At 35.0% G+C, this 14,303-nt stretch overlaps 1 protein-coding gene and 1 pseudogene across 1 annotated transcript; one reads left to right on the forward strand and one right to left on the reverse strand.

Annotated features, from left to right (window-relative positions):
* Nucleotides 1-548: 548 nt before the first annotated feature.
* LOC122306704 lies at nt 549-8,274 on the reverse strand (annotated as a pseudogene).
* Nucleotides 8,275-9,853: 1,579 nt separating this feature from the next.
* Nucleotides 9,854-14,099, forward strand: LOC122306088 (WD repeat-containing protein 70). Its single transcript, XM_043118480.1, has 8 exons — nt 9,854-10,478; nt 10,672-10,884; nt 10,974-11,174; nt 11,504-11,611; nt 12,280-12,417; nt 12,531-12,782; nt 13,054-13,374; nt 13,460-14,099. Exons 1-8 carry the CDS (start codon nt 9,921-9,923, stop codon nt 13,625-13,627), a joined length of 1,959 nt encoding a protein of 652 aa, XP_042974414.1. The 5' UTR covers nt 9,854-9,920; the 3' UTR covers nt 13,628-14,099.
* Nucleotides 14,100-14,303: the final 204 nt, after the last annotated feature.

The raw sequence follows: 14,303 nt of genomic DNA on the forward strand, positions 1-14,303 counted from the left end.
ATAATGAGAAGGAAGCACCTCAAATGGATTATTCAGTCAAATTTGACAAGTTTTTGCATCGGTTAGCATTTAAAAGTACAAAAACAAAAAAGTAACTCCTCCAAGAGTTTTTGAGGTGACAATATGAAATCATTGACAAAATGGCAATAAAGGCCAACCTATTCTTTGTAAAGCAAATATGTCAACAAAAAAAAACAAAAAACAAAAAAACAAACTCAATACACAACATATTTCGAAAGAAAAATTATTCAAATAGTTCTCATTTTTCCTACCCACTTTCATAAAACCTAATATAAAACACATCTCAAAATTTGCTTCAAGAATCCTAAATCAAAATTTTGACTAACCAAACATGGCATCCAAACTTTTATTAGTAAGAGTTTACTGGGCATCACTGTGCATTCTCCATCATGAAAAAAATATATGAATGCTCCTACCCTTAAAAATCTATTTCAATTTACCAAGAGAAATTGGAGGCATTACAGGCCTGTTTCGAAGTTGTCAACCAGGTTAGCTAAACACTTCAAGAATAAAGGATCCACAGAACTTCATGGCCAAGAATCAGGAGAGACTTTTTCACTGACCGTAGAACCAAACTGGGGACCACCCTTACGATATTGTATAAGGTACTCGACAGGGTATCCTTTTAGTTTATGAGGCACAATCCCAAGATCATTGAAAGGCAAAGCTGTAGATCCCATCACAAAATTCAAGAGAAATGATGGAATATGGTAAACAAAAGGGAAAACTTAGTTTACCAAAAAAGAGGAGATCATGAGACAAGAAATGTGAAAAGAAAGCATGACAATCCATGAGCTAAAGTTCAATGAACTCACCATTTTCTGAAATGACGGTATCTGTAGTTGATGCAAGGATCTTATCTAGGTTGAAAATCTCAGGAATGGGTAATGGAAAGGGAACTTTTTTAAGAAGTATTTCTCATGGCATAGCAAGAGCCTGAAAGCATTTATACACATTTTATAATTAAGAAAGCATGCAAAAACAAATGTTAAATCCACTCATTCACTAAGACCTACTAATAAGCACATACAACCACAAGCAGCAATGCCTATGCCTTAAAATAAATGGCAGCCAGGGTAGGTCACAGTTGATTGGAAACGAGCTACCCATGAGAGCCTCACTAAGATGCACTCCCAGGTATATATAGCACATATAATCACTTTGACAAGGATGATTTGGTATGAATGGCATCCTTCTACATTTCATAATCGAGCTGCAAAAAGGCAAACTTGATCTCCCATTGGGATGATGAGGAAGAGAAATTATTTGACAGTTTATCTATGTACCTTTGCAACAGGAAAAGGAACTTTGACATTGCGAGGCCATTCCTGAATCATATCATACATAACCTCTGCCTGCAGCTCACTAAAATCTCAGTAAACATCAGATCATATAAATGCAACAGCTAGGATGATGAGGAAGAGAATTTACCAATTCATGTGTGGTAGAGACCTCTGGCTCATCAAGCTCATAGATTTTTCCCATGCTGGTGCCAAAACAATTGCACTGGCAACATCAACAACACAGACAGGTTGGATTCTGCAAAAAGCAGAAAATGTCCGTAAAAAACTAGAAATTATATCCATGACTTGTAATGGAAGGTTTCTATCCATGACTTGTAATGGAAGGTTTTGAAATTAATTGTTAAATAATTTTAGAAGCAGGGAATTCAAAGATTTGAGACATAATTGGTAGATCCATCCCTAATGAGTGGAAGAAAGCCATATTTTTTTATGACGTGTGCCCATTGATTCAAAATCCTATCCTCCGTGCCAATCATTACAGCAGGTCTCATAATTGTGGCCTGTACAAGGAACTGCATGGCATAAACTCTGCACTCCAAAGCAGTATGGTCAGATTTAAAATTATGAAAGCTCATAGTATAGACATTGTTTTCTCAATCATTCAAGCAAATCTTTGCAGATAAATATCATGCATTGATACAAATTCTACAACCATCACCATTAAACCACTAATACATCAAACTTTTGCTTGAGGATGATATAAATTTATTTCATAAGTAACCTAGGATAATCATAAACTATTATTTGAAGTGGAGAAAGAGTCACAAAGATTTTTAGAAGGACTTTCACACTCGTCATCAAGAAGAAGCATGAAGCCCGTAAGCATGTAAGACAAAGCACATTACAAGGACATATGATAAAGTAATGCTATATACAGTCACTTTTGCGTACTCTCTACATATTTCACTGATATGATTGACTGCATCAACTTTTTTTAATACACAACCAATCACATCAATGAAGTGCACAAAAAAGTACGCTAAAGTGACTGCACATAGAATTTTTACAGATGATATGAGAAACTATATAATGTAGAAAATAGGGATGATCGAACGCTGAAATGGGGGTGAATCTGTGGACCATCTCCTATTGCACTGTGAAGTAGTTCGAGGGTTATGGAACGAGGTATTTAGTAGATTAGACTTGGGTTGGGTTATGCCCAAGACAGTAATGGCGGTTTTGGCTAGGTAGACGGACCTAAGAGACAATCAACAGATCAAGGCTATATGGAAGATGATTCCTATATGCATCATGTGGTGTGTGTGGTAAGAGTGCAATGAACGGATATTCAAGGACAAAGAGAGATCGATGGAGGAACTTAAAACTTTCTTTTTTAGAACTCCTTGCACTTGGGCTATCGCCGTTAATTTTAATGGTCTTGATTTTCATGATTTTCTTATATCTATTGTCCCTACGTAGTTAGGGCATTCTTTGTACTACACATGGCTTTGCCTATTCTTTTATTAATACATTTTGTTTACTTATCAAAAAGATTTGGGCTTGGGCATTGAATATAAAGCTAAGTGGCTCACGGGTTCCTATATCCTTTGAACCCCATATGAATGATATACTAATACTATAATGCCTCACTGCAAATCCACCCTAACAATTGAAAGTGCAAGATAAAGATGAAGCCCATTCTGCACTCAGCTTTCCCAATGTATAGATTTATTAGTTAATTTTCCTCTCGTTTACAATAATTTATGTAAAAGTCACCAAAGAAAAAAAAATGTAAACGTCACAATAATGGCATTATCAACTTAGGCTTCAAAGAACCAAAAAAAGTTTACCTCCAGTAATTCTCTCAACACAGCTTCCTCTACTGCAGCTTTAGCCTTTAGCAATCTGGATGGAGATGATGGAGATGTCCCAAAGCAAGAAACATGAATGAATCTCATGATACCACCATGTTCTTTGGCAATTTGCACAATTAAAGACCACAACTTAATAAGATGAGAAAGTTCTCCAGGAAATGAATGTATATTTAAGTCTCACAAATCAACTTTCAGATATACACAAAACATAATATATTACATCCTATAATTTCAAGCTTTTACCTTAAGGGAATGCTTGAGGAATGAGATGAGATGAAATGAGAATTTTGTAAATGGTAGAAAGATGGTTTGTGAATAGTAGTGAGATAGTTTGAGTTAAGTATTTATTGGGTAATGAGAAAAAAAATTGAATAAAAAATATTATGAAGTTAAAATATTGTTAGAATATAATTTTTTAATACAATTTTTGTTTTGAGATTTGAAAATGTTGAATTGATTTTCGTTAGAAAGTTTGGGAAAGTTGTAATAATTAGTTTGAAAGTATTTGTATTTGAATGATATTTGAAAAGGAAATGAGATGGGATGAGATTAAAATTATTTCCAAACATCCCCTTAATTTTGACCACTCTTTGCCTCTACTATTCTCTTAAACTTTTCTGAAGACTGACAAATATAAAACCAACGGAACTCCAATCTCTTCACCCATAAGCATCATGCCTATTGTTCACCCCCACCCCCAACCTCCAAAGAAAATTGAGGAGTGTGGTTGACATTTTAATTTCCAATGCTATCTCATTTCTGAATTTAATTTCCACTTTCTCTCGATTTCCAGCGCATCACTTTTAGAGCATATTATAGGCACTATTAAAGACCCTATCAGTAATACTCGGTCCCTATTTTTGATAGATAATAATATATTTTAATAATTTTATTCCAAGTAAATAGGTATAGCCCAAGTACACAGGATCTATACAAGTGAAAACTCGATCCCTATGATCTGAGATAGAATGAAATTTCATAGCTCCCAAAGCTGAGCTTTTCTATTTTGTTTCTTTCTTTTTCTTTTTTTTATTTTTTCTTTTTTTTTTTTATTTTTTCACTCTTCCCACAATGTACACAACTAGTAGTAAAATCAAACCTAGAAGGAATGCTCAGTTTAAGGCTACATTCGTCAAGAATCAAACATATTCTAGAATATCCTAGGTGTCAATTTTTCCAACACGTCTAAAATTTGTTGAAATCATAGACATCCAGTGAGAATGTTTGCAGTTTTTCTCTCTTGTTATTGATGATGCTTGCTCAAATAAACATGAAAGAGTAGGGCAACAATAGTTTTACGAATGAATAGGAACTATAAAATAAAGCCATCGTATGTGCAAGAACCTACCCCTGCAAGTTGCTCAGCCATGGAATGGTTCACTTCCTCAAAGCTGAAGTTTCTTGTCTCATATTCCCTTCCTCTCAACAAGGGTAGTTACTTAGGTAAGTTTTTTTATTTTATTTTGGCACAATGTGTCTGAATTAGAATCCCGACTAATCCCAGGGGTGCATAGGCTCTTGGCAAGAAGTTTCCCGCAAAGTGCACCTCGGGTAATTCAAGGAGAAAATCCCTCAGTCCAATGACCCCTAGAAACTATTTGCACCTAAGGGGATTTGAACCTTAGACATAGGGGAAGCATACCCTCAAGTCCAAGGCCTTTACCACTTGAGCCAACCCCTAGGGAGAAACAAGCCTGTAACACATAAGTTCCTTCAAAGCCTCCAAGATTGATGAAACTTTAGCAAAAAGCTATAACATGTAGAAATACAAGTGACAAACTCTTAACAATCAGATTGAGAACAACATTAGGCTTCACCATTACAGCCTTAATTGAATTTTCATCTCTTGGGTTGTATTTCATTGGTACAATCTGAGCAAGTGAACAGTGAGATTAACAAGTAACACAGTCGAATGAGGATATGAATGCTCTGCAGCATAACTTGAACGTAAAAAATGAAAGTAGAAAGACTTAAATTTCAGAAAGATGAAAACATTATCGACTATTCTACCTGTCCCAAATCACCCATCAACTTGAAATGGCGAAGAGAATCCTCAGAACCTTAGAAAGGAACTAATATTTGAGATCTCATTTTAGCTGAATGAAAAGTGAAGTATCAGCACAACCCATACAAAGTGCCACACTTACTCACACAAGTGCTTGCACGCCTTTTTTGCAATAATCATGTTCTGGCTAACTCAAATTAGAATTGCTCCCAAATAAAGAAAATGCACAGTACATTCAACTCACCAAGTAGTTGCACAACATAACAACCAAGGAAGCCTGTAGCTCCAAAGACTGTTGCAACAAGACCGTTGCAAAACACAACATTCTTCTTTTCAAAATTATATAAGCAATCACATTAAGGTGCCTTCCAAGATTGCTTTCTTGGTTTGGATTGCGTCCCTTGGGAAGATTCTTAACATTGACAATTTGAGGAAACAGGGTCTCATTATTATGGATTGGTGTATTTTATGTAAGAAAAATGGGAAAACTGTGAACCATCTATTATTACATTGTGAGGTGGCTAGGTTTTTATAGGATGAGATCTTTAACCAGACCGGTGTGGCATGGGTTATGCCTCAAAGAGTAATGTATATCTTTAAGTGTTGGAAAGGTCTTAGGAGTAGTGTTCACCTCACTGCTGTGTGGAAAATGATTCCTCGTTGTAATTATCAAAAGAAGAAAATGATTCCTCATTGTATTATGAGGTGTTTGTGGATGGAGTGAAATGTAGGTGCTTTCAAGATCAGGAACATTCATTGGATGAGTTGAAGAGTTTTTTTTTTTTTTTTTAACTCTCTATTTTCTTGGGCTTCGGTAATTGTTTGTAATGGGGATAGTTTTCATAATGTGCTTGTAACCATCACTTGTGCTTAGTGGGTGTTAGATGTATTTTGGATATACTTCCTGTGTACTTTAGGCTATGCCTTTTACTATCAATAAAGTTTTGCTTTTATATATTAAAATAAAAAATAATAATAATAATAATAATAAATAAATAAATAAATAAAAACTAGTATGAATAAACCATTTATTGCTGCTGTATCTGATCTAGATTTGAATCAATAAAAAGACAAAAAAACAAAATGAAAATTTTGATTTCTCATAATTTGAACTCTGGTTTTCATCTCAGGTTACACCTTCCACAAATAGTTTTCTTCTCAAGTTACATAACAAAACGAAAAATTACGCTTTGTTTGGTTACTGATAGAATATCAGGAAACACAAAAACGACACGCAGTGATGAAAATTTCATATTACTTTCACACCAGGCCCAGTTGAGTTCAAGTTTTGTTTCCTCGAGTCGAAAGTCCCGAGAGAGGGAGAGAGAGAGAAGGAGAAGAAGAATGTTGAACCCAAGGTTTCAAGTTTCATATGATTATAAATCTACACATGGATTTTGATGATGACAAATGAATTTAAAGAATAAAGGAGTTTCAAGCTCAAGTTGTTCACACAATAGAATCAAGCACATCAAAGAACCAAGCATGAGCAAGAAGGAAACAAGTTCACATTAAAATCATAGAGTAATGTTGTAAATCTCTTAAAATTCGAAATTAGGATTAATGCTCAAAATTAATATTTTATCATAAAGCATTAAAATACATTTTCCACATGTGCATGAATATTTTTAAAAATTAAATTTGAAAATTTTGAAAGATGATTGATTGTCATCTTTTACATGTGCATGCCTTGATTAAAGGGTTGAATTTTGAAAATATTAAAGATGATTGATTGTCATCTCTCACATGTGCATGTTTTATTTGAATATTTTTAAAAGTGATTGATGCTTTTTTAGACTTATATAAAAGATAGATGATTTTGTTTGAAAAATTTGAAAAGTAAAGTGTGCTCATTTTGTCATATACAAAAAGTAAAAGATTAGGTTTGAATTTTTTGAAAAGGAAAGTGTGCTCCTTTTGTCATATGCAAAAAGTAAAAGATTAGGTTTGAATTTTTTGAAAAAAGAAAGTGTGCTCATTTTGTTATATGCCAAAAGTAAAAGATTAGGTTTGATTTTTTTTGAAAAAGTGAATGATGTTGTCTTTGACAATTGAAAAAGAAGAACCTTTTATTTGAATTTTTTGAAAAAGTGAATGATGTTGTTTTTGACATGTGAATCTTTTTAAATTTGAATATGTAGTCTCATATGCCTATAAATAGATCATTTGAGAGTTTCACATTTACAACACCAAGAGCATACAACATTCATTCAAAACTTTCATTCTCTCTTCTCTAAGCATTGAGCCTTAATCCTTATTCATTTTGAAAGATATAGTTTGCACTGTATTGTTCTTATTTTACTTATTGAGGAGTGTTTTCTGATAACCTACCCACTATCAGCTATTGTATTAGAAAAAGGGTGTGTATAACCCTTGTGCGTGTAGAAAGTATTCTACACGGGGAATAGTTGAATCACCACGTGTAAGGTGATTGCAAGTGTAGAGGGTGTTCTACACGGATCCTTTGTAACGGTGTTGTTCAAAGGTGTAATAGGTTTCTATCTCCACCTGAAGAATGTTGAATAGTGAATTTGGAAATCCTCAAGGGGTAGCTTGAGGCGAGAACGTAGGCAGTGAGGCCGAACCTCGTTAACATACTGAGTTTGCTTCTCTCTTACTCTTACTCTTTATATTTATTGTTATTTCATATTTTGTTTATATTTTATATTATATATTTGATTTATAATTGTTATTTTTTTTAATACAACTCAATTCACCCCCCCTCTTGTATTAGTCATCTGGGCAACAAAGAAGAAAAATTCATTTCTAAGAATTACAACCACGACTCTCTCTCATTTCCCTATATTCTCAGAGGAAATACGTACCTAACAGATGATCTTCCACCAGTGCCGTTGCGTACGAGGTGCTCCACACCCTTTGTTGCCAAAGTAGATTTGTACCAAGGATGATCAACTCTGTAACCTGAAGACAGTCATTGATATCCAAATATACCATATCAATTAACAAAAACTACAACTATAAAAATTAAAAAAAAAAACAAAACAAAAAGGAACTGGTGGGTGATTCTTCTTTACAGTTGATCGGAGATGGGGCAGATGGAATTGAGGGACGAGACTGAAGGCGAGGGCTCGAGGTATTGGTGCTCTAAATTCCTCGAAATAGCCTGCATCCTTTTCTCAGCTACAAAGCCAGAGAGGGAGAGGAGAAGAAGAGGAGGAGGAAGGTGTGAGGTAGTGTCAACTGTCAAGTATAAGTGGAATATTGATAATTAACTATGATTAATAGTAGTTTTCATATTCATAGACACTCATAGCTTATTAATGGATTATGCATATATAAAAGATAATTTTGATGAATATAAGATAAATTTAAATTTTAACTATTTTATTTACAAAAGTCTTTATATTGAAATAGTTTTTTTTTATTATATAATAATAAAATAATATAAAATGAATTTGAATTTAACTATTCATATCAAATTTCTATATTGTATATTTATTTATTTATTTATTATATAGTAATGAGTAATTAATAATTTAAAAAAATATTTAATTTTTTTAATTATTAATTTATTTTAATTTATCATATTTTAATTATTAATTATTATTTTATCACATTTTATTATTTAATTTAAAGAAACTTATGGAAATTTGTATATGTATATAGAGAAAAGAGAGAGTGTTATAAAAAAATAAAAAAATAGTATTTGGTATATACACAGTAATATCAAATTTGATATTTTCTTTATCATTATTGTAACTAAAAGTTATAAAATTTATTAATAGTTAATCTATTACAAGTGAATTTTCTATCTTATAGTTAAAAAGTATACTGACTTTTAGATATAGATAATCTAACGAGACTGCTTTTAATTCAACTTAAATGACAGCAAGAGTTCGCTGTAACAACTCTAATTATATAGAAATGATATTTGACATATCTTTTTTTAAATAATATTAATTGAGAAAAAAATAATAATAAGACTAATCGAGTTGGTACTCTATTATTAAAAAGAAAAATAATATTTATATTTAAAAGAAAAATAATATTAGTAGTCATGTTCAGACTATTGAAAATGGTACTTATGCGACCTCTTTCACTAACTCGATTGAGATTCAGTTTGGACTATTAAAATTTTTATTTTAAATTTAAAATTTTTATCTTATCATTATAATTTTGTCAAATTTTTATATAAAATATAATAAATAATTTAAATTTTTCTTAATTTTTTTAAATTTTAAAATAATAATAATATTAAAATATAATATTTTAATATTTTATCTTAAAATTTAAAATTTTCATCTTACTATCAAATCATACCAATAGTCAAATGTTGATCTTGCTTACATGTATGTCATGACACTATCATATCAGCATGATTGCCAATATCATTTCCGTATATTTAATTTGTTAAAAAAATTATATTTTTAAGTTTATATATATAATATATTTAATAATTTAATAAAGTGTTTATATGATACAATTTAATTTAAAATATAAAATTTTAAATTTAAATTTTATAAATTAAATCTTATTATTGAAATAAAATTAATGATATATTTCAATTTAAAAATAGAATAATTCTTATGTGAGAGTTGTGTGCAAGTTGCCATGTTATGGGTAACATTTCCTCCCGTAAAATATGTTTTGGGTTGGGCCTGGTCTACATTTCAGTTTCCAATATACAAAATGGGCTTTGTCGGGCCAGATAGTGTAGCTTGGTCCATAAGCAATCGAATCATCTTCTACCGTAAATTGCAGTCGAGCCGAGACGACGAAGCAGAAGTAGCTAAGAAGTTTAGCCGAGAAGCGAAAATGGAGGACGATGCGGAAATATACGATGGGATCAGAGCTGAGTTCCCTATGACATTCGGCAAGCAATCCAAGCCTCAAACCTCTCTCGAAGCCATTCACAGCGCCACTCGTCGCACCGCCACCGCGAACCTTCCAGAAAAACTACCCCCATCCTCTTCCTCCTCCGCCAACCAGGCCAAAGACCTCCCTTCTATTTCCTCCTCCTCCAAAGAATGGCTCACCTCCCTCCGTAACTCCAAATCCGCCAACCCTAAACCTGATTTTTCGAGCAACGGAGGGTCCGCAACCGACGAAACTGGATTAGTTGGGCCGCCTCGGCCTCCGGCGTATCCGAATTCGAATTCGGATGAGGATGGAGGCGTGATGATTGGTCCGCCGAGGCCGCCGCCGGTCCAATCAGGTTCCGACGATGAGGAGGAGGAGGAGGAGATGATTGGACCGCCGAGACCGCCTCCTGGACTGAATGAGGGCGATTTAGGTTCGGACGAAGAAGAAGAGGAGGAGAATCGGTACCGGATTCCGCAAAGTAATGAGATTGTTCTCAAGGGACACACCAAGGTGTTTCTTTTCACCTCCCCATCTATAATTTTCTTTTCCAATAGCTCGCACATATCCAATTGAAAACCCAAAAATGAGATTAAGCTGATTGAATACTTTATATGTAAAATATTTATTTGTAGTGTTGTGCGTCGTTTTGAGTTTAGGCCAATAGTTGGTACTGAGAACTTGGTTCTTTTTCATCTTTTGACAGGTTGTTTCAGCTCTTGCAGTTGACCACTCTGGCTCTAGGGTTCTTTCCGGCAGTTATGACTATACAGTACATATGTATGATTTTCAAGGAATGAATTCTCGTCTGGCTTCATTTAGACAGCTTGAACCGTCTGAGGGCCATCAAGTTCGTAATCTTAGCTGGAGTCCGACAGCAGATCGTTTCTTGTGTGTGACTGGCTCAGCTCAAGCAAAGGTATTAGACACCATCTTTTTTCTTTTGTCATTGCTTAAAGCTGTCGTCTATGGGGGACAAAGCTCATGTTGGTGTTCCTTGTCCTTCAGATTTATGACAGGGATGGACTTACTCTAGGTGAGTTCGTTAAGGGGGATATGTACATTCGTGATCTGAAGAACACCAAGGGCCACATATCTGGGTTGACTTGGGGAGAGTGGCACCCTAAAAATAAGGAGACAATACTAACGTCGTCAGAGGATGGATCACTTCGTATATGGGATGTAAATGACTTCAAAAGTCAGAAGCAGGTTTGTCTCATTTTGTTACCGGGGAATGACGCCATGCATTTGTCAATGACCTTAACTTAAAAAGCTGACTAGGTTTTGCTCGATCTATTTCTCTCTTATTTTCTTTAAACGTTTTACACAAACGTATGGCCTTGAATGAATAGTCATGTTTTGCACACATTGGCCCAAGTGATTCCTATATCATTCATAATTTAGTAATTCATGCAAGCATATTATAAAGGGAGGTGGTGAGTTGCTCCATCCTGACCTCCCTCATTCTGTCGTAGTTTGATATGCAACCAGGAAATTAAGTGACCTTAAACTAAATGCTTGAGTTATTCATATGGTAGGTCATAAAACCAAAACTTGCAAGGCCTGGAAGGGTGCCAGTTACCACATGCACTTGGGATCGTGAAGGAAAATGCATTGCTGGTGGCATAGCAGATGGTTCTATACAGGTACTAGCTGCTTTTCTCCTTTTATATTTGATAAGTGATTCAATTTTTTTACTTATAAAAAAAAATAAGTGATTCAATTTTTTTTACCTATCAAAAATAAAAAAAGCAATTCAAATTTTATTGAATGCATAGGGCATAGAGTGGCACAACCCAAGCACATTTATTTATTTATTGATTAGTAAGAAGGAAATAGGAAGTATTTACCAAAGAAGGACCTAGGAAGTATACAAAAGGATAAAACCCACTAGCAAGAAGAAGAAGAGCAAAATTTGCTAAAATTTTATAGGCTGGAAACTTGAGGGCTGTTGTGAGCATTTTTCTGAGCATAGAGATTGTTGAGTGTTATGGCTTTTAGTCAGTCGCTGTCCTCTCACAGCCTTCAAAAGTTCAGGCATTACTTTCCTTCCAAACTTCTGAGTTTCTGCGGTCATGACAAGGATTTTGCCAACATGTCAACAGGTCTACCACCCTCTGGGGACGCATTCCAAATGTGCTAATTTCTTCTTGTTTTTCTCTTGACATCTTGGTGCCAATTGATTGCAATAGGATAGAAATATCTACGTTCTTGATGTTTGCATTGTGATAGCCGATTGTTATAGTGTGGACCTTTGCCATGATGGACATTTCATCAGCTTCTTTTCACATTGGGTGCTCAATTTATTTTTCAGATATGGAATCTTAAGCCTGGATGGGGAAGCAGGCCAGACATATATGTTGAAAACAGTCATTCAGATGATATTACTGGTCTTAAGTTCTCTAGTGACGGGCGACTTCTACTGTCAAGAAGCTTTGATGGTTCACTGAAGGTGCTAATAGACATGTTTAAAGACTCTTTCTATTTAAATTCCATTGAATTTGTAGCTGTTATATATATCTACCTAGCTCATTTTGTCGTTGTAATTTGTGAAATGCATGTCAGGTTTGGGATTTACGCCAAATTAAAGTGCCGCTTAAGGTGTTTGAGGATCTCCCAAACCACTATGCTCAAACTAATATTGCATTCAGTCCAGATGAGCAACTATTCTTAACTGGAACATCTGTTGAAAGGGAGAGCACAACTGGAGGTTTGCTATGCCTTTATGATCGAGCCAAACTTGAGCTTGTTTCAAGGGTTGGGATATCCCCTACTTGTAGTGTTGTGCAGTGTACTTGGCACCCAAAGCTAAATCAGGTAAACATGATATCACATGCTTTATGGTACAAATAACATTGTACAATCCTGATTCTTACATGCAGTACAGCAGCATGATTGTAGATCATAGTCATATAGTCCTTGTAAACTAATAAAACTTCAGTTCCCAAGCAATTTTGTTGTGAATAACTAAAGATTTTGTTCTACTTGGATTGCAGCTTTTGCATTTTTTTATGAAATCTATATTACTAAAAAGAAAGGAGCGAGAAAACATACTGATTTTCATCCATGTTTTTCTTTGTTTCTGAAGATCTTTGCAACGTCTGGGAACAAAAGCCAAGGAGGAACTCACGTATTATATGATCCAACCCTCAGCGAGAGGGGGGCTCTTGTGTGTGTTGCTCGGGCTCCAAGGAAAAAATCTGTTGATGATTTTGAGGCAAAACCTGTTATTCACAACCCTCATGCTCTTCCTTTATTTAGAGATCAGCCAAGTCGAAAGCGCCTTCGAGAGAAAGAATTGAAGGACCCGATGAAGTCCCACAAGCCTGAACTGCCTGTAACAGGACCAGGCTTTGGTGGAAGGGTTGGCGTAAGTGCAGGCAGCTTATTGACCCAATACCTTCTTAAGGTAATGGTTCTCTCTCTCTTTCTCTCTCTCTCTCTCTCTCAAAATTTGAAAGTAGTGGTTGAGACTTATTTGAGTTCCATTGCAGCAAGGGGGTATGATCAAGGAGACATGGATGGAGGAAGATCCAAGAGAAGCTATACTAAAGCACGCTGATGCTGCAGAAAAAGATCCCAAGTATATTGCTCCAGCATATGCACAAACCCAGCCTGAGCCAGTTTTTGCAAAGTCAGACTCTGACGATGAAGAGAAATGAGCCGATGGTGGTTCTTGATAGCAGCTGCTACTGCCAGGGGAAGGCCGCCACCAAAGGAACTAAGGCTGGCTGGGGTGGAAAATGTGAGAGCCCCATGGCCTTGCACCTTCAACCCCCTATGTTTTCGCAGCCATAGAAGGTGCTGCTCGCATCAAAGGGAGCTGTGCCACTTTCCTTCAACCATACTGGATTCGGGATCCCTATAATCTGGGATCAAATTCTCGACTGAGAAATGAGAATCTGGTAGTTGGTCAAAGCGGACTTAACAGGATTTGCTTCAAATAGTATTAGTGAGTGATAAAATAGAATAACAAGATTTTGCTGGAGCTTTCTTGAAGAAACAACCTAACACTAGGCATGTACAATTATCAATGTAGTGATTATTCTCTTCTATTTTCCGTCAACTCTCCATCCTTTTTAAGGTTTCTTGACTAACTAAACTGTGTTGCAATTGGCAATTTTCTGTTTGATATGGAGTGGTATCTGGTGGATCATCTACATGCGAGATGGAAAATACCACTACCACTGTGGTATTTTCCTTTCATATTCTTTTCCTTTTGGTCTACTTTTTAACGATTAGAACGGAGAGTTATTGGCATAGATATAAATCAATTTTAGTTTTAGTACAAAATATAATGACCACGATTGTTAAGTTGCCAAGCGAAATTTGTAGAGT

This window comes from Carya illinoinensis, chromosome 4, assembly GCF_018687715.1.
Source record: "Carya illinoinensis cultivar Pawnee chromosome 4, C.illinoinensisPawnee_v1, whole genome shotgun sequence".
NCBI lineage: Eukaryota > Viridiplantae > Streptophyta > Magnoliopsida > Fagales > Juglandaceae > Carya > Carya illinoinensis.

Coding starts and splice junctions, on each gene's coding strand:
- LOC122306088 (XM_043118480.1), top strand. CDS start 9,921: ATGGAGGACGATGCGGAAATATACGATGGGATCAGAGCTGAGTTCCCT. Junction 10,479..10,671: donor TTCTCAAGGGACACACCAAG/GTGTTTCTTTTC, acceptor ATCTTTTGACAG/GTTGTTTCAGCTCTTGCAGT. Junction 11,612..12,279: donor TAGCAGATGGTTCTATACAG/GTACTAGCTGCT, acceptor TTTATTTTTCAG/ATATGGAATCTTAAGCCTGG.